Raw genomic sequence first — 24,698 nt, 5'->3', positions numbered from 1 at the left:
TCTATAATGATATCTGAGATACAACAGTTTCTCCCTCTACTTAGAATAGAAAATAACTGCTGTATCTTAGATTCCACTGGGTAATTGTGGGTAATGCGTAAATGCTGAATTTTTATTGGCGATCACTATAGTTTATAGAAAATAACTGCTGCCTTGATGACTTTAATACCCTTAAGATATGAAGTGCACTGCAGTAGTTTCTGTTCTGTACAATTATTTGCAGCCAGTGCTTGGGTTCCTTTGCATGGCATTCTTTCCTTTGAGTCAGTAATGAGCCAGGCTCTGCCTTGATGCTAGAGTGGTGCTGTTCTGCTGGAGGTGCCATCTTTCAAATGGCGTGTAAGGTGTAGGTTATGACGAAGTGTAGTTATTAAAGATCCCACTTTCATTACTTTGGTATTCAGGCTAAGTCCCAGTTTAATCAATGCATTCCGTCCACCTAGAATTCCCCTGTAGTTTCGACTGGCATAGACGTTCTTTAATTTCTCTACTGGACTATTGTGTAGTGGACTGTCTGATATCTTCCATAAACAAAAGCAGCTGCATTTCAATAACAAATGAAGTAAAACCTAATATGTCTTGTAACTGGTTTATAAAATTTGTTAAATCTTTTGGGATCATTGGATGACAAGTGTTATAAAATGTTAGTTGTTATGAATTAACAAAATTCCATTATGACAGGCCCCTAAGAGTGTTATCTTAATGCAAAGCTTAGATGCAGCATGTACTTCTGACACAATTGAATGTGAAATAAATTCCTTTAGACCATCGGATTGGCTAATGTGGCCAATCACCATATGTGATTGAGTAATATCGCCACAAAGATGAGCTGTAGTAGGTGAATAGCTAGAAGCTGAATTAGTTTTATAGCAGAGTCTAGCTACAACTGAGACAAAAGCTAAATCTCTGATTTGTATTGACTGACCTCTTTTATAGTGGCCCTCCTTTCCAGCATTCACCCCTCTTATTCCTGCCTTCCTCCCCTCCAGCGTGAACTTTCGATTGGTTATTGGAGGTAGTAAGAAGCTACCTTGATGTATCTCTGGGTTTTCACCAGTGACCATTTGGTGCTGCTCTGTTGTACCCTCTGGCCCAGAAATGAGATCATTTGGTGAAGGAGCCAACAACTTCTCACAGTCATCATCAACCTCTGATCTGGATTTGTCACACGGAGCTGCTGGAATGAAAGAGGAACATGAAATGGAGATACTAGCCACCATTCATGTGACAAATGGGAATGAGGATATGGAAGTAGATATTACCATATCTGAGGTAGAAGCGAAACTCGAACAGCTTAATGGGACTAAATCGGGGGGCCCAGATAATCTTCATCCAAGAATATTAAAGGAATTAGCACATGAAATTGCAAGCCCATTAGCAAGAATTTTTAATGAATCTGTAAACTCAGGGGTTGTACTATATGACTGGAGAATTGCTAACATAGTTCCTATTTTTAAGAAAGGGGAAAAAGGTGATCTGGGTAACTACAGGCCTGTTAGTTTGACATCTGTAGTATGCAAGGTCTTGGAAAAGTTTTTGAAGGCGAAAGTGGTTAAGGACATTGAGGTCAATGGTAAATGGGACAAAATACAATATGTTTTACAAAAGGTACGTCATGCCAAACCAACCTGATCTCCTTCTTTGAGAAAGTAACAGATTTTTTAGACAAAGGAAACACAGTGGATCTAATTTACCTAGATTTCAGTAAGGCATTTGATACGGTGCCACATGGGGAATTATTAGTTAAATTGGAAAAGATGGGGATCAATATGAAAATTGAAAGGTGGATAAGGAACTGGTTAAAGGGGAGACTACAGCGGGTCCTACTGAAAGGTGAACTGTCAGGCTGGAGGGAGGTTCCTTAGGGATCAGTTTTGGGACCAGTCTTATTTAATCTTTTTATTACTGACCTCGGCACAAAAAGTGGGAGTGTGCTAATAAAGTTTGCAGATGATACAAAGCTGGGAGGTATTGTCAACTTAGAGAAGGACCGGGATATCATACAGGAGGATCTGGATGACCTTGTAAACTAGAGTAATAGTAATAGGATGAAATTGAATAGTGAGAAGTGTAAGGTCATGCATTTAGGGATTAATAACAAGAATTTTAGTTATAAGTTTGGGACGCATCTATTAGACGTAATGGAGGAGGAGAAGGACCTTGGAGTATTGGTTGACCACAGGATGACTGTGAGCCGCCAATGTGATATGGCCGTGAAAAAAGCTAATGTGGTCTTCGGATGCATCAGGCAAGGTATTTCCAGTAGAGATAAGGAAGTGTTAGTCCTGTTATACAAGGCACTGGTGAGACCTCATCTGAAATACTGTGTGCAGTTCTGGTCTCCCATGTTCAAGAAGGATGAATTCAAACTGGAACAGGTACAGAGAAGGGCTACTAGGATGATCCGAGGAATGGAAAACCTGTCTTATGAAAGGAGACTCAAGGAGCTTGGCTTGTTTAGCCTAACCAAAAGAAGGCTGAGGGGAGATACGATTGCTCTCTATAAATATATCAGAGGGATAAATACCAGAGAGGGAGAGGAATTATTTAAGCTCAGTACCAATGTGGACACAAGAACAAATGGCCATCAGGAAGTTTAGACTTGAAATTAGACGAAGGTTTCTAACCATCAGAGGAGTGAAGTTTTGGAACAGCCTTCCAAGGGAAGCAGTGGGGGCAAAAGACCTATCTGGCTTCAAGAATAAACTCAATAAATTTATGGAGGAGATGGTATGATGGGATAACATGATTTTGGCAATTAATTGATCTTTAACTATTCATGGTAAATAGGCCCAATGGCCTGTGATGGGATGTTAGATTGGGTGGGATCTGAGTTACTACAGAGAATTCTTTCCTGGGTATCTGGTTGGTGAATCTTGCCCACATGCTCAGGGTTCAGCTGATCGCCATATTTGGCGTCGGGAAGGAATTTTCCTCCGGGGCAGATTGGAAGAGGCCCTGCGGGTTTTTCACCTTCCTCTGCAGCATGGGGCATGGGTCACTTGCTGGAGGATTCTCTGCACCTTGAAGTCTTTAAACCATGATTTGAGGACTTTAATAGCTCAGACATAGATGAGAGGTTTATTGCAGGAGTGGGTGGGTGAGATTCTGTGGCCTGCATTGTGCAAGAGGTCAGACTACATGATCATAAAGGTCCCTTCTGACCTTAATATCTATGAGTCTATGAGATTCATTCCTTTCACCAGTTTATTGGGAAAAAAACGTTTCTGAACCTCTGTGTTTTCCTGTGTTTGTCTTGTAGTGTGAAATCAGATTTGGTGAAGTCAGGACACACAGCAGCCACAAGCAGCATCTTTAAACTCTCTTATTCATGTCAAGAAATTGATGAACTGACAAACATAACTTGCTGTCTTAGCCAGAAAGACTGATGCAATGCTGGAACGGGAGAAATGCAACTACAGTGGTGGGTGAACCAGATTAGTGTTCCTAACAGGAGCACATTAGATAGCTGAGCTTAACAGCTTTTTTGGCCTTGAAGAAACGTGGAATCCACCTCCATGATGAGAATATTCTCATAGAATTCAATATCGGGGTTCTGCACACGGGTTCTCTTAACTTTTCTGAACAACTTCTGTTTAGTGCACAGTACTGAGTATCTCACTGAAGCCAGAATCTAGACTTGTGGGACTGATGTTACATTCTGTTCTACCCCCAGATACTGGTATAATTATGCAACTACCAGTGACTTCGTTGGGAGTTACATGCATGTATCTGAGGGCAGAACTTGGCCCTAAATGGTTACTGGCATGCTGCTTTTTTGAATAAAATAGTGTACCTCCAGTCATTCCTGCAGTTGGTCTGGGATACAGTTTAGTTTTACCCATGTGGTCTTTCGTGAAGATCTGTTGACTGCAGTAGTACTTTTTTTGTGTAGTACTGCAACAATTTTGTTACCATGATTATTGGGTTTCCCATTTTATTTAACATTTGCAAATATGTAGAAGAGCAGGAGCACCTGGGCCATTTTCCCGCCTAGTTCATGTTGAGCTGTAGCTGTAGCAAAGCTCCTTCTGTGTGGAGGGAATAAAATCAGTTGCCAGACAGAAAGGAATTGCTGCTTCTGAGAGTGCTGAGTCAGCTTGAGCAAATATGTGCTCCTCGGGTGACAGCTGGATGATGCTGAAAAGGGCAGGGGAAGAGGAGCTGTGGGGAGATACCAAAATCCTATGGCTTGTATTATGCAGGAGGTCAGCCTAGATGGTCACAGTATCTCTTCTGGCCCTAAAATCTATGGAAGTAGTGTTATGAAAAACGGGAGAGAAAGAGGTGGGTAGAGAATGAAGGAAGGGGAAATGTGGGGGAAAAGAAGAGAACACTAATGTAGAGGGAGAAGGGAACAGTGGGGAAAGGCGAGGGAAAGAAGAGAATGAGGTAGAATGGGAAAAGGTGTCCAGAGAAGGAGAAAATTGGGAAAGAGGCATAACTGCTGTTATAAGTGGCAGCATAGTCCTATGTGAAAGTATTCAGATTGCCTGCTTACAGAAAGCAGGGGCCTCTGATGGAATATCATTACCCCCCACCCCCCAACACATCCATATCATCACCCAGTTTCTAGTTTCTGGTCATGTTGAAATATAACCGTCCATGTAGCACATCAGTGTGGGTTGATAATACTGTACAGAAAGTGGTGTTGCCCTTGTCCCTTTGTTCTGGATTTGCAAAGTCTGTTGATTCTGCCCAGTCTGACATCAGTGGTTCAAGAGTCACCTTGGTGAGAGAAGATCACTGCTCAAAGCTGCTTCCTTACATGACAAATGGAAAAGCTGCTGAACTTCCTTTCCATTTATAATGCACATAAACATAGAAACAGCTATCGCGCATTAGCAACTTCAGACAAACCTTTTTCATACATTTCTATGATTTTTTGATTTTTTAAAAAAATTCTCGTCATTGGAAGCCGGGTTTTCCACAGGTTCTGACAATGTCGTCCTGTTTGCAGTGTTGCTGTAGCTGTGTTGGTCCCAGGATATTAGAGAGACAAGGTGGATGAGGTAATATCTTTTATAGGACCAACTTCCATTGGTGAGAGAGACAAGCTTTTGAGCTTACACAGAGCTCTTCTTCAGGTCTGGGAAACTAACTCAAAGTGTCACAGCTAAATACAAGGTGAAATGTAATCCTGACCATTTAACATTTAGATTAATTCTTTAAGGGACCAGTCCTCAAATCTTATTCCTGCAAGCAGTCCCACTGAAGTCAGAGGGGCTATTTAGTATGTGAGTAACAGTTCCAGGCGTTCCCTTAAAGAGGACATTGCCAGTTGAAGACTGTTATGGAACATGAAGTCAGACTTAGGATCTTACATGCCCCTTGTTTTATTTCCTGGAAGGGAGAAATCAAAGGATCCATGTGTCCTCTTTCCTCACTTTACCCATTCTTCTGTCTGCACTGTGGTGACTCTTTCCAGTGGAAAACGGTGGACTCAGTTATTTCTGGGATCCAGCAGCTCTGCTCTTTGCATCTTGCAAGGGAGCTTCAGTATTTATCTGAGGCAATTTCTTTCTCTACTCCCTAAGATTAGAGCGTTCTCTGTCTTTAGCATTCCCGGCCCTTGTTGCTTGGACAGTGCAGGTTCCAAATTTGATTTCCTCCACAGGCAGTATGTCATGCTGCAGACAAACCCTGAAAGGGCCATATGTGATCTGTGAAGTTCTGCAATGCATCCTGTGGCCACCTTCATCTTTAATAAGGAGATGTAGCCTTCAGAGACTACAGGTCCCAGCACGCAGTGCTCTGTCTTGATCTGATAAGCAGGCCACTCAAATCTAGATGGTGCATTGCATGTTAGGACCTGCAGTCTACATGAGGCACACCTCTGTGTTCAAGATAAAGGAGGCTGCAATCTGCTCCATCTAGGGCAAATCAGGTGCAGCATTTGGGCCCCCGGCCAATTTCTCCCTGTGCCTCAATTTAATGAACTGTCTTTATTTCATATCCAATATTCCTTGTCCTCAACTGATATTGAAATACCAGTCAATCTCTGGCCCACTTTTTTCATGCCAAAAATATTTGGCTTATTCAAATAAGCTTTGGAAAAACAATTTGAGTTTGGGGGTGTTTTATCTGATTTGAATCTCCTGACATTTGCCCAATATTAGCAGAAACTTTGCTGCTTTTACACTGCATTGAGGCGCAGAGCTCTGAGTCATCTTTGGGACATAAACCATGTGGAATCCAAAATAAACCTGCTCTGAATATCTTCAAGAACACAAGAGCTAACACTGAAATGACCCAGTCCAGGATGGGAGAGTTCCCTTTTTCTGCAGTCCCGATCTAATCATTGTGTAGCTTACAAATACCTTGAATTTAGATAGATCAGAGAATCTTTCATCTAGAGCTGATGGTACCTGTTTGATTCTTTGCTTCGGTCTTGGGCTGGGTTTGCAACTGAATAAGCAAAGGCAGGATCAGAAGCTCCTTTGGGGGATCACTGGATCTAAATTGTTTCCTGTGGGGGACTTGGGCTCTGGGTAATTCTTCTGAGATTGAAGGGAACTTCAAAGTCTCTGGCACCTGCTGTAAAATATAAATCCTAAATGTCAGAAACTCCAAATACTGCCATTACTTTTGACTTATATTTTTATTCCTCACTCTATAGGCTTGCTAAAGCACAACATACTAGCTCAACAAAGCCAGGCTGGTTTCACTCTTCCATTCTCTTGCATTCCCTAACTCCGCTGGGCATCTTCTGCAGAACAGGGGCCGATTGACCCTCCCCAATTCTGTCCCAGTCCTGGCCACCAGCATCAAAGCCTTGGACTTCTCCAGAACCCAGTGGAAGAAGAAGCTGGATTAGGCCCAGGGTGTTTAATTTGATGGTTCCGAATTGTTTAAAGTCTTGTTCTAAAACATACATACATGTACACAATGAAGTCAACAGGAATCTTTCTCTTGACTCCAATGGGAGTTGGATCAGATTTTAACTTAGGGCTGGTCTAAGTTGAAAAGTTACACTGGCATAGCTATGTAAAAAATCCACACCCCTCAGATATGTAGTTAAACCGATCTAACCCCCAGTGCAAATAGAGCTAGGTCAACAGAATAATTCTTCCATCGGTCTAGCTATCATCTCTCAGGGAGGCGGATTACTTACAGCAATGCACTAAAACACTACAGTGGCGCAGCTGCAGCTGTGTTATGTTTTAAGTGTAGACATAGCCTCATTTTTATGAGTATATGATGACAGGCATGGTTAAGGAGAGAAAGATTTGCCTCCACGTTTTGGTTTTTTAAATGTCAAGCCATCTAATTTTTAAAAAAGCAACCGTGGCATCTGAAGAACTAGCATGCATGGATACCCAAGACCCTCCCTGCAGAGGGGCACATGCACACACACAAGAGCATTCAGTCTCTCCAGGCACAGTCCGATTTATTGAGGCTTCGTGGTGGGTACCCGCATTTGGCCTTCAGACTCCCAGCTCCTTACCTCTTTACCGGTTGGACACTCTCTTGCTCCATTTTGCATCTCTATTTTGAATTTATACACTATAAATATAGTTGTATCAGGAGGCCTGGTTGCCATGTTGTTGTCCCTGATGCAGTTACAGGGTGATTAAAATGTGTATTGTGGATGGTACCTGATCATGTGGTAACAAGAACTATAACCCTAGACATATAATCTGTTACAATGTTGTAACCACGTCAAGTAACAACCATGCTTGTCTTTGTAGTGCTGATGTGGCCGTAAGTATTTTTCCCCTCACTTCCTCAGTGTCTTTTGTTTCACCTGCTACTTTCACACTTCAAGTGCCCTTATCCCTGTGGTACAGAGTAGACTCAGGATGAGCTCAAGAACATTCATGTATTCAGCGTCTCCAGCATTCTGTTGCATCCCCCAGTTCAAAGGGGGCAGTAGCACTTTGTTTCCCTTTTATAGCTTCACTTTCACTATTTTGTATATACTGAAATGGATAAAACTCCATTTTCACAATTACAGAAAGGGACAGGCACTTAAATAGATAAATATTTAAAAATAAATGTGTTTTGGAGGGGATAGAAACCCCATCAGCCAACCTCTAACTATTGGTGTTCAAGAAGGAACTTTCCACAGGGGCAGGCTGCCCAATAACTATCCACTACTGGGTTTCTTGCTTCTTCTAAAGCATCTGATCTTGGCACTGTAGGACACAGGATACTGGATTAGATGGGCTACTGGTCTGATCCAATATGGCAATTCGTATGTGCGCAAGATTACCTATATTCATGTTATGAACCTTAGAGGAGACCACTTCATACGTTATCACAACAATTGCAGTATTTGTTTTTAAAAATCTGACCTTTCTGTGTTCCACCCTGACCACACCTTGCTCTGAGTCCATGGCAGACTGAATAGGAGGGAAAAAACCTGTTTCAATAAGGTGCCCTTCTTTTCCATCCTGGTTATTCAGATGTCCTTGTTTAACTGAAGGGGGAAAATGGAGATGAGATGAAAAGGGGATGAAATTTAAATATGTATTAGGGGCATCAGATATCGGTCAGTATTTACTCTATCATTGAACCATTCAAGGATGGGAGGAAGAATAAATTTACCAGTCCGTGCACACATGGTAATAAGGAGAAGGAAAGTTTCTTCATACAACTCTTTGCCCTCTTCCCAATGAGCACTGCAACACACGACCATAGTCATTAATTAAAATGCAACCTTAGAGATTCTTGCTGTGCTCATAATCCAGAAGTGACTGTTATAACAGTACCCATAAAATTTACTGGACTTCCCTCATTCTTCAGAAGTCCAGTAAATTCATTACAAACAAAACTATGACAAGAAATAAAGTTAAGGAGGGGTATTTCTTACTGCTGTAGGTCTTTTTTCTTCCGGGGAAATAGCCTCCATAGAAAGTCAAGTAGGATCTCTCACTCAAAAGCTGAGAAGTATCAATAGTGGCATTCCCAACAGAGCTCTTGGCAGTTTGGTTCAGCTTTTCACAGTGCTCTTGACTCTCTGTCTGGTGTGGCTTTTCCCCATGTGATTGGTCCTCCATTGCACGCTCCACATCTTGGTGATTTTCCACCTCTGTGCCCTAGGAGATGGCAGAATGACTGGCTTTACAATACAGCTGGACAGAAAATGGTTTTCCCCTGCAGCTAACTTCAGTGAAAATGGGGGTTGGGGAGGAATCATTTTTGTCAATTTTCCACAGAAAATTTTAAAGTTTTGTCAGAAAACTAAAAAATGTCTTCAGTTTTGATGCAAAAACTCAACACTTTCTTTGGAAAGCAGACTTTTTTCACAGAATTTTAATCAAAAACCATTTTTCAACAGAAAATTTTCAACCATCTATTTTTTACAAGCCCACATTCATGAATACCATTTCAGCCTGACTTATAATGCTAAGTCTTTCTCTTCTCAGTTATCACAGGTTTCATTCTATGTAGGGTATCAACTGCTTAAATATACAACCACTTCTTTTTTGTTACATTTATTATGTTTTTTTAATATACCATATAGTCCAAGGGACTATGCGTGCCTGCATTGAAATCAATCGCAAAATTCCCACTGACTTCAGCAGTGCAAGACTGGGGCCGCAAAAGACTGAGAACTTCTAATGGATATAATGCTGCTGGGTATTGCTCTTCTGCTGTCTCTCTGAATATGTACTAATTTATGACCGTTTGCATGGTAGCTCCTGCTTTGTACTTAAATTTTACCTTTTAATGTCTATTCAGCAATTCTTAAATCAGATGTTGAAAAAGATACAGTGTTGAGGAAGAGACGGAATGCTAAGAGTATAACAGTTTCACTTCTATTCTTTATGTCAGTTCAGTATACTCAGGGTATGTCTACACTACCCACTGGATCGGCGGGCAGCGATCGATCCAGTGGGGGTTGATTTATCGCATCTAGTTTAGATGCGATAAATAAACCCCCGAGCACTCTCCCGTCGACTCCTATACTCCATCGCCGCGAGAGGCGCAGGCGGAAGGGGAGCGGCAGCAGTCTACTCACCACGGTGAAGACACCACAGTAAGTCGATCCAAGTACGTCGACTTCAGCTACGTTATTCACATTGCTGAAGTTGCATAACTTAAATCAACCCCCCGCTAGTGCAGACCAGGGCTAAGTCAGTGCTGCCAAGGCATGGTTTGGGGCTAATTATACTTCCTCCTTTGAGATCTACTGACTAAAAGCGTTATAGAAGAGGAAGGGTATGTCTACACTGGCAGAGTTACATGGCTGGCAGTTACAGCTCTGCTCAGAGAGCACTGAAAGGAAACCGCTGTTGTGTGTTCACACTGTCAGCTGCCTGCACAATAGCATGTTCACACTTGCAGCACTTGCAGTGGTATTCAGAGCGATGCACTCTGGGCAGCTATCTCACAGAGCATCTCTTCCTCTTCTCCTGCTAAAAGTTCTGGAAAGGCAGAGGGGGTTGTGGGGCATCCTGGGTCTTGTCCCAATGCCTCATGATGCATTGCTTCGCATCCCAGCAATCTCTGTGCTTCTGTCCGCATTTGGTGCCATCTTTCAGTGGTTTGTGTACTGCTCGCTCTGCCTCTTTGGTCTGCAGGAATGGATTCCGCACTGTTGACCAATGTGCTGCTCGCTCTGACCAACATATCACAGTGGCAGCGGAGTTATTCCTTAAACTACAAAGGCAAGAGGAGTTCAACACTGATCTCACCATGTGTAGTAGCTACGACACAAGATTGCTTGTGGCATTCATGGAGGTGCTGACCACAGTGGAGCGCTGCTTTTGGGCTCAGGAAACAAGTACTGAGTAGTGGGATCACATTGTCATGCACGTCTGGGATGATGAGCCGTGGCTGCAGAAGTTTCACATGAGGAAAGCCACATTCATGGGACCGTGTGATGAGCTCGCCCCAGCTCTGTGGCACAAGGACATGAGAATGAGAGCTGCCCTGTTCTTGGAGAAGCACATGGCGATTGCACTGTGGAAGCTGGCTACTCCAAACTGGTTAGCGACCGATCGGTAGTAGTCTGGAGTTGGAAAGTCGACCATTGGACTCGTGTTGACAGAAGTGTGCAGGACCATTAATCGCATCCTGCTCCGAAAGACCGTGACTCTGGGCAACGTGCATGACATTGTGGATGGCTTTGCACAAATGGGCTTCCCTAACTGTGGCGGGGAAGGGGTAATTGATGGCACGCATATTCCAATTCTGGCACCAGACCACCTAGCCACCGACTACATTAATCGGAAGGGACATTTTTCTATGGTTCTCCAGGCACTTGTGGATCACCATGGGCATTTCACGGACATTAACGCAGGCTGGTCTGGAAAGGTGTATGACGTACGCATCTTTCGGAACACTGGCCTGTTCAGGAAGCTGCAAGCAGGGACTTTCTTCCTGGTCCAGAAGATCACTGTAGGGGAAGTCAAAATGCTCATTGTGATCCTGGGAGACTCTGCCTACCCCTTAATGCCGTGGCTTACGAAGCCATGCATGGGGAACCTTGCAGCAGCAAGAAGCCGTTCAACAACAAGCTGAGCAAGTGCAGAATGACTGTGGAGTGTGCTTTTGGCCGTTTAAAGGGCCGCTGGCACTCTCTGTATGGGAAGCTGGACTTGGCCGATGACCATATTCCTATGCTTATAGCCGCGTGCTGTATGCTCCATAATATTTGTGAAGAGAAAGGTGAAAGTTTCACTCAGGGCTGGACCACAGAGGCTCAGCGCCTGGACCCTGAGTTTGAACAGCCTGAGACCAGGGCTATTAGAGGGGCGCAGTGCGGGGCCATAAGGATCAGGGATGCCTTGAGGCAGCAATTTAAAGCTGAAAGCCACTAATATTTGTTGCTATGCTCAGGAGTGCAGTGATTGTAATGTTAGGAGGTGATTGTGATTGGTGCAGATGATGCACTGTGAAAGTTTAAGAAAATTGCCTGTTGCTTTGTAGGGCTCTGTTTGCTTTCAATTAATGGAATAAAGGTTGCTTTCGAACCAAAACAATTATTTTATTAAAAAACAACAACCAGAGGAGAGAGACAAACAAAAAAACACATCAGCACTGTGTGAGATGGGGGAAGGGAGGGTCCCAGGAGGAGGTGGGGTCCTGGGACGGTTAAAAATTTGTATATGTCCAGCTATCATATGCAGCCTTGTCCTTTGGAGTACAGTGCAGCAGGTACTATACTTCAGCAGGGCTAAACTGCAGAGGGACAGGTGTTGAGTGCAGTGGGTAGTGGGTGTCCGCAGGGCTGGACTGTGACGAGGCAGGAGTGCATGCAGTGGGTACAGACTGGAGACAGGAGGTTGATAAGAGTGTGTTGGCTGTGTCTGGAGGGGGTGCATGGGAAGGAGTTTTGCGACAGTGGCTGCAGGGGAGGGCGGGCGCGGAGCTGCTCGGTTTCCAGTGCTAGTAGCACCTGGAGCATGTCTGCTTGGCACTCCATAATGTTTAAGAGCTGCTCCATGGCTTCGTTCTGGCATGCCGTGTTCTCCTTTCGGTCCCTGTTCTCACTGTCCCACCCTCCTTCAATTCTTGTTTTTCGGCCGCGGAGTGCATCATGACCTCACATAGAAAGTCATCTTTAGTTCTTCGTGGCCGCTTTCTAATTCTGCGCAGCCGTTCAGCTGGCGATAACAAAGAGGGAGGCTGGGATCCCAAGGTCATATCTGTGAAGCCAAAATGCAACAGAAGCAGTACTGTTCGTAACACACAGACCACTGATTCACTGATTTAAAACACAGCCACTATTCAAATACCTGCCACTAATTGGCTGACCCCAGGCAAGCACACATGAGCCACAAGACCCCCAAAATGGTGAGCAACTGCAGAGGCAGGAGAAATCAGTGTACCACGACTGTACTGTATAATGGGCACGTGGCTCTTGGGGAGAGCCAGCACTGTGGGGGGGGGCTTATAGTCACATGTCCCCACATTTTCTACAGGTAGTGTTCATTATGGAAGATATTTCGTTCATTATGGAAGATACGAGGGTGAGCAGAGAATCAAAGGAGGGTCTTCTCCAAGACTGCAGCTTCCGCCCTGGCCCTTATGCGGCTCACTTGAGTGCAGCAATGGTTTCCCACAGTGACAGCAGAGTGGCACGGGAAAGTTACCCTTAATGGGGCAAGAAACAAAGCAGCTCTGCCAAGGAAGCTGCAGCAGTGGATTTCCCAGTATCTCCATGAGAGTTTCGTGGAGATCTCTGGGGCAGATTCCCATGAAGTGAGGAGTCAGTCAACACCCTGTTCCACCGCTCAGACTAGGCATGTGGTGATACGTGCATGATACAGACACAAGCCTGCTTTCTACAACCCTTCTGCCCCCGACAACTCGCTTCAGCGATTCCCAAAATCAAAGCCACTTACCAGGAGCCTCCTCTCCTGTTTGCACTTCACCAAGCTCCGACAGCTGTGACTGGCTAGCCTTCTCCGGGGTAGAGAAGAGCTCCTAGCTGCATGCATCTCTGACCTCCAAGTCGTCCTCTGCCTCTGGGTCCTCCTCCCACTCCACATCCTCATCCAAGATTTCCTCCTCCTGGCTCGGTCCACTCCCGACTGGCATGCGAGCCACTGAAGTATCTAAAGTGGATACTTTCACAGTGGAGGTGGGGTAGCCACCGAATATCGCGTCCAGCTCTTTGTAGAACCAGCAGCTCATGGCCACAGCACCGGAGCAGCGGTTTGCCTCCCGTGCCTTGTGGTAGGCATTCCACAGCTCCTTCACTTTGACCCTGCACTGCAATGTGTCCCGGTCATGGCCCCTTTCTGTCATGCATTGTGAAATCTGTCCGTAGGCATCATAATTCCTACGGCTGGAGCGCAGCTGGGACTGGACAGCCTCCTCTCCCCAAATACCGATGAGGTCCAGCAGCTCAGCATTGCTCCAAGCAGTGGATCACTGATCTGTGGAGCAGGCATGGCCACCTGGAAAGATGCGTTGAGACCACTGCACGCATCGCCGAGAAAACAGGAAGGGGACTTTCAAAATTCCCAAGGAATTTAAGGGATGAGGCTCACAGTTGGTCACCTGAGGGCAGGGCAGCAGAGTTCAAACCAATGAGCAGAGAGGCGAGTAGCCCCAGTGCAGAAAGCTGTGCGCCTCTTGTTGGGGTGGTCTTTTTATGGCACTGCAACTACGCAGTTTCTGTGCACTAAGTGGCTTGGCAGCGTGTGCACCTCAGGAGTTACACCGCAGAAAGCTGCTTTACTGTGCAGAAACTTGCCAGTGTTGACAAGACCTTAGGTATTATCATTTGTATGTAGGTTCTTACACCAGGCTCATCACCATAGTATATGTGTACATTAAGCAATATGACTAGTATCTGCTGCATGAAGCCAGAGCTATACTAGCACAACTTTGCTGTAAGGATAACCACCCTGCTAGTCCAGCACCAGTCCCAAGAGGAACTGAGGGGATTCTGATCTGTATGAAGACAGAGATCATCATTGATAATGAAGAAATGGTACCTGTGGGACCCTTGTGCATGCGACATTCTGGCTCCAGGTAGCCTCCTTTGCAGGTGGAGGTCTGAGTTCTAGACTCAATCTTCTCACTGAAACCCGAACAGGTACTCGAGCTCTCCTCCGGCCATGTGCTTCTACTTCATCTCCTCCCACCAGGTTTTCTCTGTTCTCGGCCTCCTTCTGAAATGAGTAACTTTGGCCTGCAAGACAGCGTGTCAGGACTGGATCATAGAGTGAACTGTTACACTTCAGAGAGGTTCTAACTTATTTAGGGCCAAATTGTGTAGCCACTGATCCCCATTGGGGGTTGTACCACCCCAGCAGGAGAGCTGGGCCAGGTTGCGCCACAGGGACATGCTCCTTTCCTGAATGGCCTGGGGACATGTGATTAATGCAGGTTGAACTATCCTTTAGGAACAGGCTGATATGGAGGAGGGTAGGGCCCTGGCCACCTGAGCTCAGGGACAGCAATTGTGAGTGGCCCTTCTGCAGAGCATGAAAAGGGGACAAAGCTCCTTGTGTGCTCTCCCATGTACCTGGGAACAGGTGAATCACAATGTGTCTCATAATTGACATTATATTCAAGAAAGTGGGGGTTCACTTCAATGATTGGATTTCTTCAGGGTGTTTCCCAGTGCTTTGGAAGTTAAAACTATGCATCCTGAAGAAAGGATTGAAACGTAACTTGAATGCAACCTGCATTAATAATTCACATCCTGTATCCTAGCAGAGTCTGTACCAAACAGGGGAGGTATTCATTGAACCAGGAGCAAAGCAACATCAAGTTGAAAAGGAAATTTACTATGGAAATTAACTTTCAAGCCTCAGGCAGATGTGGGAAAGGTTCATTGTACAGGGGATTTTCCCTGTACCGTATTTTATATGGCTTTCCACTACTACTTTGACAGCTGCATGCTCCAAGCCTGCTCTGTAGTCAGCATGGCCTTGGCTTGCAACAAGTTTTTCAGCAGCATTGTGGTCTGTTCAGTACATTTATTCTGTTGGAATTTTCTTATTAGCACAGGGTTTGCATCAACATATGTCTTCTGCAAAGTTAACAAATCTTTCAGTAATGCTTTAGAGCAGTCACAGCCAACCTGTGCCCTGAGGACACTTGTGGTTTCAGAGGATGAATGTGTTAAGGAAAAAACTGTGCATTTTATTATGAATTGAAAATGTGTCCCCTGAGCTGCTCCCTGCAATTTTTAAACTGACGTGTTTGAGTCATGTCTGTTGCTGTGGAGGAGTTGCGGGTTCACTTCTTCTCACATCTTGCCCTGCAGCTGCGGTGTGGCCAGGAACACTGAGCCCCTTTACTATTCCTTGCCTCTACATGTGCTCTGTAGCCCTTCCCTCCTTCCTCCACCCTCCAATGGCACCTGCTGCCTCACAGGGGAGAAAGAGCAGAGTAGCCTTGGTTGCTCCATAACTGCTGACACATTGTAATAGCTTTCAGTGGAGCCAACAGACTAGGTGCACACTGCTTTGGATTTTCTCATGTAGCTCCTTGAAGCAGTCTGGCTGCACTGGAAGTATATTTAATTTGTTTTAGATTCTAAATGCTTCCTTCACATAATCCTTGGGGGCAAATTTAAAATTACTGAAACAATGCACTGACCAGTGTCAACAAACTAAAAGCAACTGAACTGGTGCAATATAAAAGGTGGGTGGTGTTATTTATTATTACTCCGCGCACAACAAACTGTGTATACATGCCACAGTCACCCCCCTGCAAGCAAAAGCTTGAGAGAAAATGCATCTGACACCATGCCCTGAAATGACTATTCTAGCTTTGCTGGATCAGTGGTTGAGAGCCCTCTGCTGAGGAACAATCTTTCTTAGATGTCCAAATCTAATGACTGCCCGTGTCAAGGTTCCTTCCCCACTCTGAACTCTAGGGTACAGATGTGGGGACCTGTATGAAAAACCTCCTAAGCTTCTCTTTACCAGCTTAGGTCAAAACTTCCCCAAGGTACAAAATATTCCACCCTTTGTCCTTGGATTGGCCACCACCACCACACGACAAATACTGGTTACTGGGGAAGAGCTGTTTGGACGTGTCTTTCCCCCCAAAATACTTCCCAAAACCTTGCACCCCACTTCCTGGACAAGGTTTGGTAAAAAGCCTCACCAATTTGCCTAAGTGACTACAGGCCCAGACCCTTGGATCTTAAGAACAATGAACAATCCTCCCAACACTTGCACCCCCCCCCTTTCCTGGGAAATGTTGGATAAAAAGCCTCACCAATTTGCATAGGTGACCACAGACCCAAACCCTTGGATCTGAGTACAATGAAAAAGCATTCAGTTTTCTTACAAGAAGACTTTTAATAAAAATAGAAGTAAATAGAAATAAAGAAATCCCCCCTGTAAAATCAGGATGGTAGATACCTTACAGGGTAATTAGATTCAAAAACATAGAGAACCCCTCTAGGCAAAACCTTAAGTTACAAAAAAGATACACAGACAGAAATAGTTATTCTATTCAGCACAGTTCTTTTCTCAGCCATTTAAAGAAATCATAATCTAACACGTACCTAGCTAGATTACTTACTAAAAGTTCTAAGACTCCATTCCTGGTCTATCCCCGGCAGAAACCAGTATAAGACAGACCCTTTGTTTCTCTCCCTCCTCCCAGCTTTTGAAAGTATCTTGTCTCCTCATTGGTCATTTTGGTCAGGTGCCAGCAAGGTTACCTTTAGCTTTTTAACCCTTTACAGGTGAGAGGAGCTTTCCCCTGGCCAGGAGGGATTTCAAAGGGGTTTACCCTTCCCTTTATATTTATGACAGCCCGTTAGAGTGCATCTCATGGTCTCTGCTTTTCCTGCTGGTGTATAAGGAATATGGAGATCTCTCTGATAGCCAGGGCTCAAGCTGTGGGCTGGGCTGGGCTGGCCTGGAAGGATCCACATGTGTATATGCCTTTTATTGCATGGAAGAGAAGGCAGCTGGGTCAAAACAGTACCATCCCACCCTTTCCATGTAGCAGGCTTCATGGCTCCAGAATCCTTGTATCAGAAAGGGAAAGGAACATGCCATTTCTCTCCTTCCCCCAACCCCAGGGGGAATCCACTCAGAGTTCATGCAGCCTGAAGCTGTACAGTATAACTTTTCTGAGGAGAACTCTTACCATGTAGCGAAAACCTCACCTCATTAAAGGGAGGCTCCAGGAGCAGTAACTGTCTAAGCCTAGAGTTGTGTAGAGATAGCAGCAGGGGACTGGGAAGCAAAGTGAAACCACAGGGCCTGCAGCAGATCCCCCCAGTTTGTGGGGGCTAAATGAACTCCTGCCTACCCCTGGGAAACAATTAGAGGGTAACACAGCACGGGGACCTGTGACAATTCCCCCTCTCTCCCAGCTGCCTCTTGTGTGGCTTTTTTGAGGGGGAATTCGATCGATCTATAGTGGCTTCTGACACTGACCTATTTTTGTAGTGGAAACACACAGGAAATCAGTGCAGTCATTGGAGAACTGGGCCTAGATCCTGGCCCAAACCTGTATCAAACCTGTGCCCAGCTGCCCACAGCCCCAAGGGTTCACTCTGGCCGTCAGGAATCACCAAGGTATATCGGTGCCCCATTTATACCTCCTGTTCTGGGGACTAGGTAGAGAGATGGTACAGGACCAGCAGCTATGTAGATGTTTTATATTGCTGGAGCAGAGGCCAGGGCATGGCTCTTGGTATAATATGCTCGCTGCAGCTAAACTCCCCAGGCAGGCAGGCAGCTAGCTGTATTTGGAACCAGCTGTGTGGTTCTTGAGTGATCTTCATGGATAGCCCCCATGTAGAGGTCAGTAGGTACAGTATGTCTACACTGCAGCAGGGAGCATGTCTCCCAGCCTGGGTAGACAGACTTGTGCTAGCAGGGGTCGAGCTAGCACGTTCCGAATAGCTGTGTGGGTGTTGCTGCACCAGCAGAGGCTTGGGCTGGCCCCCTGAGCTCAGACCTGTTCAACCTCCTGGGTCTAGCTCGGGTACCTAGCCCTGAGCCTCCACTGGTTCAGCCATGTCTCCATTTTTAGTGTGCTAACTCAAGCCCCGCTAGTGTGAATCTGTCTGCCTGAGCTGGGAGGGTTACTCCCAGCTGCAGTGTAAACACACCGATTGTGACCTGCAGATGGGATTATTGCAAAGGCAGTGGGTAACTGAGGCAAGGTCCACATCAGAATGAAATGGTCACAGCTGCCTTCCCAGGTGTGCATGAGAAAAGACGCTTTTGGCTGTTGACACGACTTGGAAATAGATGTATGAACATGTGTACTGGAGTAGCAGGAACTGCCATGGCAAAGGAGAGGCAGCAATGAATCACGGAGAGTTGGGAAGGCTGGCAATGGGATACAGAGCTCTTCACCTAGGTCACTGGGTTTGAATCCAGACCGTTCAGTGATGAGTCCTTACTGTCTGAGGGCTGTCCAGTCACCTATGTAAAATGACTTGGTAGTCCAGTTCCCAGTGGACAAGTAGCCACACAACCAAATGTCCCTGCCAGGTGTGTGGCGAAGCTTGCTCTGCTGCTGCTCACGCTGTTCCTGTGGATAAACGCAGCACTCCGTTCTTGGTGCATGCATCCTTTTGAAGCACCACATTCCCTTCAAAAATCCGCTTTTTACAAAAAGATGTTTACATTTATGGAATTGTCAGCCCGGGCTCCAGAGCTGAGGGTGACCATTGTGCACAAACCAGGGAATGGCTGGGCCAGTACATGAGAGGCAGAGTCCAGGGCTACCCTTGAAATGTTCTCAGCACCTCCCGTGACGTGCTGAGGTTCTCAGCCCCCACTGCCTGCAATGGGAGTTGAGGGCACTATACTGCCTCTTGGGATCAGACCTACATAAGTTTTGGAGGCATTGGTAATGTCTCAGAGTGGTGCCAGCAGGATCACAGATAACCTTAGAGACAGTGTTATGGAAGAAAGAGCAATATCACGGCGCTTTTCTACTTGTACTGTAAAATGAAGGAAGCACTAAGTAGAGAAATGTTGGGTTCTTGTGTTTGCGGAGTTTGTGGATGTGGTGCAGTAATAGTGGCACAGAGTGGAAACCTAAGGAAGTAAACTATTAGTGCACAACTCCTTTAACTTTAACAGAGGATTGTACATGTAGGTCCTTGTTTCTTGCCCTTAGCTGCACTGCTTACTCACTCTTATCTTATCTGGCGATCTCACTGAAAGATTCAATAGGTTTTGTTCTAATCCCAAACATTCCCTTACTAATTTTTGAAGTACGCCTTTTCTATGAAATTTTTCCTTTTTGAGAGCTATCTCATAAGATGATAACTTAGTAATAATACATCCCTTCAAAGAAGACTTTATTATGCACATGATCTGTCTACAGGCATAAACACTGAATCAAATATTAAATCTTACCCAGGGTGGATTTTTGTCTATTAAAAAATAATTACCTGCTACTATACCTGGATGGATGTGTTGGCTTAGCTCAGCCCAGAAAGATGGGAACACAGGCAGGAGGTGATATTTTTTGGGTGCAGCTGACAGGTCCTGTTGTCCTATTCTGTGATTTCGTGTGTTTAGGGAATTCTCCTGAAGTAATAAAGGGTCCCTGATATATCCTGGAAAGCATATATTGCAAAGCAAAGAGATGTTACTTGGGATAGGACAGGAGAGAATGTTACATGTGTTGGCTAGACCTAATTGAAAAATGGAAGGAAGGGGAAATACTGAAAAATTTTGAAGCCATTTTTATTCCATGGGTTTTGAAAAGGATGAGTTTCTATCTATTCAACAATTTTGGTTGTGAAACTTCTAAATTTTTCAGTTTTCAATTTGGCTTTCCTTCTCCCCCCCCCCCCGTTTTCATTTTCAACTTTGTTAAATAAGGCCATGTTTTTATTTCCATTTTTCAAACAATTTTTTCAACTAGTTCTGATATTGACAGGAATGTGTCTAGTACAGTGTATTGGCTCAGACTGTAAACTATACCTGTAGTTTGCAGGTTATTCAATTGAGTACAGACTAAAGAATTAAAAATACATATGGACCATGAATAAACCTTCATCTATGGAAGATGCTGAATGTTAGAGATTGGCCCAAACCAAAACCTCAGAGCTGAACTCCCCTGAAGTCCGGTAACATTTGGATCCAAATCCAAACTTTGTGATTGTCCTCTGTTGCTATAGTGGACTAAACCAACACCCCCACATTTGGGGAAAATTTAGGTCTGGCTCAAGATACAGATCTTGCAGCTTGGGCCCACCTCTGTTTTGATAGATGTGGAAGTTTCCCTTCTCAAACTCTCCAGATCAGTAAGTACAGAACATGGATCTTTTCCATGTTACATCTCACTTGTATTTAAATTATGAGCATATCAGATTCAGTATTCAGTACTGTAGCTTTCATAAACATTAAGTAAACTTAACAAGGGGGTCCAATGCAACTCTTGTTGAAATCTATGCATCTTTCTATTGATTTCAGAGGAAATTGGATTAGGCATTGTGACAAAGCTCTGTCCTTGCCTCCGTGGGTCCCGCGTTTCCTGGCGGATTTCGCTAGCCTCAGAGGCTCACTGTGACCCTCCACGTAACCCTTCTCTCCCTAGAGACAAGGGTCACAGTCTACTGAGCCATTTTCATCATAAGCCAGTGAGGGAGGTGAGGAGAAGTTATCCTTCCTTGCACAGTCTCTGTTGTCTCCCAGTCTCAGTGATTAATCAGGGGGCAAAGCGGTGCGGGGTGGGGAGCCCAGGCCCACCCTCTACTCCAGGCTCCAGCCCAGGGACCCTAATAGTATCAGCTATGGTATGCAGCTGCATAACTAGTATGGGGGCACAGCAGCTTATCCATGAGGCGCTGGAATGTGGCTGGGGTCCCATGTAGCCCAAAAGGGAGGACGGTGTACTGGAATAGCCCATCCGGGGTGGAGAATACTGTCTTTTCTTTAACTTCTTTGTTCAGAGGAATCTGTCAGTACCCTTTTGTCAGATCCATTGTAGTCAAGAATCAGGCACTACCCAGTCAGTCAACCAGTTCATCGATGCGTGGTACGGGGTATGCATCGAACTGGGATATTTCACTCAGCCGGCGAAAGTCATGACAGAATCTCATGGTACCGTCCGGTTTAGGCACTAGAACAATTGGATTGGACCACTGACTGTAAGATTCTTCAGTAACCCCTAATTCTAACATTTTCTTTACTTTGGCCTTGATTTCTTCTCTTTTGGCTGCTGGGATTCGGTAGGGTCTCAATGTTACTTTGGCTCCAGGGATCATGTGGATATGGTGATAGGTTTCAGTTGTCCGCCCTGGTTTTGTAGAGAACATCTCGGTTGCAATTAATCATGTCGGCTGCCTCCATCTTTTGGATCGGTGTCAAGTTGGATGATATCCTCACTTGCTCGTGTAAGTTATCCTCCTGGGGAAGGGTCTTCTGCATGACTAAGCATGCTTCTCGATCGTGCCAAGATTTTAGAAGATTGATGTGGTAAATTTGCTCCGATTTCCGGCTGCCTGGCTGCCACACCTTATAGTTCACCTCTCCCACGGCTTCGATTACTTCATAGGGTCCCTGCCACTGGGCCAACAGTTTACTTTCTGCTGTGGGCACCAGTACCATCATCCGATCCCCTGGTTGGAACTGTCAAAGCTTCACTTGGTGGTTATAATGGGTTCGTTGGGTCTCCTGTGCTCTCTCCAAGTGTTCCCATACAGTGGGCGGAAGTCGGGCTATCCAATCTCTCATCTGCAGTACATGCTCAACTATGTTCCTTCTGGGATTTGGCTCCTCTTCCCAGGCTTCTCTGGCTATATCCAATATACCCTGAAGGTGGCGCCCATATAGTAGTTCAAATGGAGAGAAACCCGTGGAGGCTTGCGGAACCTCCCAGATGGCGAATATGAGGTAAGGCAATAGGGTATCCCAATCTTTCCCATCCCTGCTCACCACTTTCCTGATCATAGCCTTGAGGGTCCTATTGAACCTTTCCACCAGGCCATCTGTTTGCGGGTGGTATACAGAGGTCCGTAGTGCTTGTACATGGATCAATGAACAGAGATCTTTCATCAACTTGGACATGAAAGGTGTCCTTGATCAGTCAATATCTCCTTGGGTAGCCCAACCCGGGCAAAGATCTGTACTAGCTCCTTATCTATTGTCTGGGAAGCTGTGTTGCATTGGGGAACAGCTTCCGGGTACTGGGTTGCATAGTCCAGTACAACAAGCACATGTTGGTGGCCCCGAGCTGTCTTCTCTAGGGGCCCTAACAGATCCATGGCTATCCATTCAAAAGGAACCTCTATTATTGGAAGAGGTATCAAAGGAGCCCGCAAGTGCGGGCGAGGGCTATGTAACTGACACTCCGGACAAGAGGTGCAGTATCGCCGGACATCTTCGTGTACTCCTGGCTAGAAGAACCTCTGCAGGATCTGTGCCTGGGTTTTCTCTACCTCTAGGTGTCCTCCAAACAGGTGACTGTGGGCGAGACTCAATATGGCTTTTTGATGTTTTCGTGGCACCAGAAGTTGTTGTATCTCTTGCTCCTGCATTTGCACCACACGGTACAGGAGATCTTTCTTCACTATAAAGTAAGGTCCGGAACCCTGGACCTTCCCATCCACAGGTATCCCATCGATCTCGGCCACCTCTTTCCTGGTATTATCATATCTGGGGTCCTCCGCCTGGTCCCGCCCAAAAGTATCTCTCCCGGGACTAACCTGCCCAAGCTCTCAGAGGCCGACTTCTGCTTCTTCCAATGGCTCGCTGCCGTCATGGCTGGGGGCAGCCTCTGGCTCACCTTCTGTGGTGGAAGTTTCTCTGTTGGCTGCTTGCATCCATCTGCCTACTAGGGAGGTCTTCTGGCCTGGGTCAGGATCTGGGTTCCCAAGGCCTTTGCGACCTTCCTCTCTTTTTCTGTCTTCTGGGTCTTTTGGGAGGCTGAGAACAGATCCTGAGAAATCTCAGCGAACATCGGGTGTTGACATTCCCCCGGTGACGAGTCGCTGTCCTCAGGGTCCCCACGTCCCTCCAGCCTCTCTGGGGGGAGGAAATTATCAAACCCTGGATAGTCCCTCCCAATGACTACAGGATATGGGAGTTTAGGAACTACGCCCATGGTCACCTCCATGGGGTTTCCCTGAACCTCTGTCTCCATTGGGATGGTGGGGTAATGGCTCACAGCCCCATGCATGCACGTCACTGCTACACGTTTGGCTTGTAGCAGCTGACTACTTTTTACCAGCTTACCCGATATGAGGGTGATAGCACTCCCAGAGTCCACAAGCGCTGTAGTCTGTGCTCCATTTATCCTCACTGGCCTGGTGTAATTATGCGGGGCTCATGCGACCCCCGCGAGGTAGATAAGGGAGCATGGGACCTCCCAATCCCCCAAGTTGCATTGCATAGGCTCCTCGGTGCTGGGACACTGTGCTGCTATGTGTCCGCACTCCCCATGTGCATAACATCGAAAATTGCTTTTAATCACTCCCCTATCCTGGGGGCTAGGGGGTTTAGTCCCGGGGTTCCCCCCACTCAGGCCAATCCCTTCCTTCTGGGGTCCCCGCTGGTTTTTGGCTTCCCACTTCTTCCACCTAGGACTCCCCGGGGGTTTGGCTGCCCAACCTTCCAGGGTTGGGGTCGGGTGCTTGCTTCGAAAGGGGCCTTCCTTGAGTAGTCGGATCAGTTCCCGGCTGTCATCTGTCTTTCTATCAGCGTGATCATCTCATCGTACGTGGATGGATCATTCTGGCCTACCCATATGCGGAGATCTGGAGGCAGTCCCCGCATGTAATGGTCTATGACCAGGGTCTCCAAAATCTCCTCTGGCCTGCACACCTTGGGCTGTAACCACTTCCATGAGAGGTTTATGAGATCAAATAGCTGGGACCTCGGGGGTTTGTTCTCCTGGTATTTCCACTCATGGAACCTCTGGGCCCTTACTGCTGCCATTACCCCTGATCGTGCTAGGATCTCTACCTTCAGATGGGTATAGTCAGTGGCATCTGTGGCAGGCAAGTCAAAGTAGGCCTTCTGGGCCTCTCCACACAAAAAGGGGGCGAGAATGCTGGCCCACTGCTCCAGGGGCCACACCTCACGCTGAGCAGTCCTTTCAAATGAGAGGAGATATGCCTCTACATCATCTCCTGACGTCATCTTTGGAAGACAACCAGTGGCCCTCAGGATTTGCGTCCCATCGGACCCCCAGGCCTGGGTGGTGAGGATCTTCAGCAGGTCCACCACCTCTCTCAAGAGGGCACGATCTTGGGTCGCCTGGCTCATCAATAATTGATTGGTTTCCTGCTGTAGCCGCATAGACTCCTGTTGTGCCATTGCATGAACCCGAGTGGCCTCCTG

General features: G+C 46.0%; 1 protein-coding gene across 2 annotated transcripts in view; it reads right to left on the bottom strand.

The window, feature by feature from the left end:
• Positions 1-24,698, bottom strand: part of KIAA2012 (KIAA2012 ortholog) — a 104,576-nt gene that overhangs the window by 58,459 nt on the left and 21,419 nt on the right. The window contains exons 4-9 of one of the 2 annotated variants that reach the window (XM_073306438.1): positions 19,799-19,966; positions 14,400-14,596; positions 8,816-9,041; positions 8,298-8,422; positions 6,369-6,537; positions 926-1,177 (exon numbers count right to left, since the gene is read on the bottom strand). In XM_073306438.1, coding sequence (XP_073162539.1) covers positions 926-1,177; positions 6,369-6,537; positions 8,298-8,422; positions 8,816-9,041; positions 14,400-14,596; positions 19,799-19,966 — 1,137 coding nt within the window. The remainder of the gene's footprint in view (positions 1-925; positions 1,178-6,368; positions 6,538-8,297; positions 8,423-8,815; positions 9,042-14,399; positions 14,597-19,798; positions 19,967-24,698) is intronic. The other variant, XM_073306440.1, reaches the window with a different exon arrangement.

This window comes from Lepidochelys kempii, chromosome 11 (genome assembly GCF_965140265.1).
Source record: "Lepidochelys kempii isolate rLepKem1 chromosome 11, rLepKem1.hap2, whole genome shotgun sequence".
NCBI lineage: Eukaryota > Metazoa > Chordata > Testudines > Cheloniidae > Lepidochelys > Lepidochelys kempii.
The sequence above is the reverse complement of the archived record's forward strand: the minus strand, read 5'-3'. Positions and strand labels throughout refer to the sequence as shown.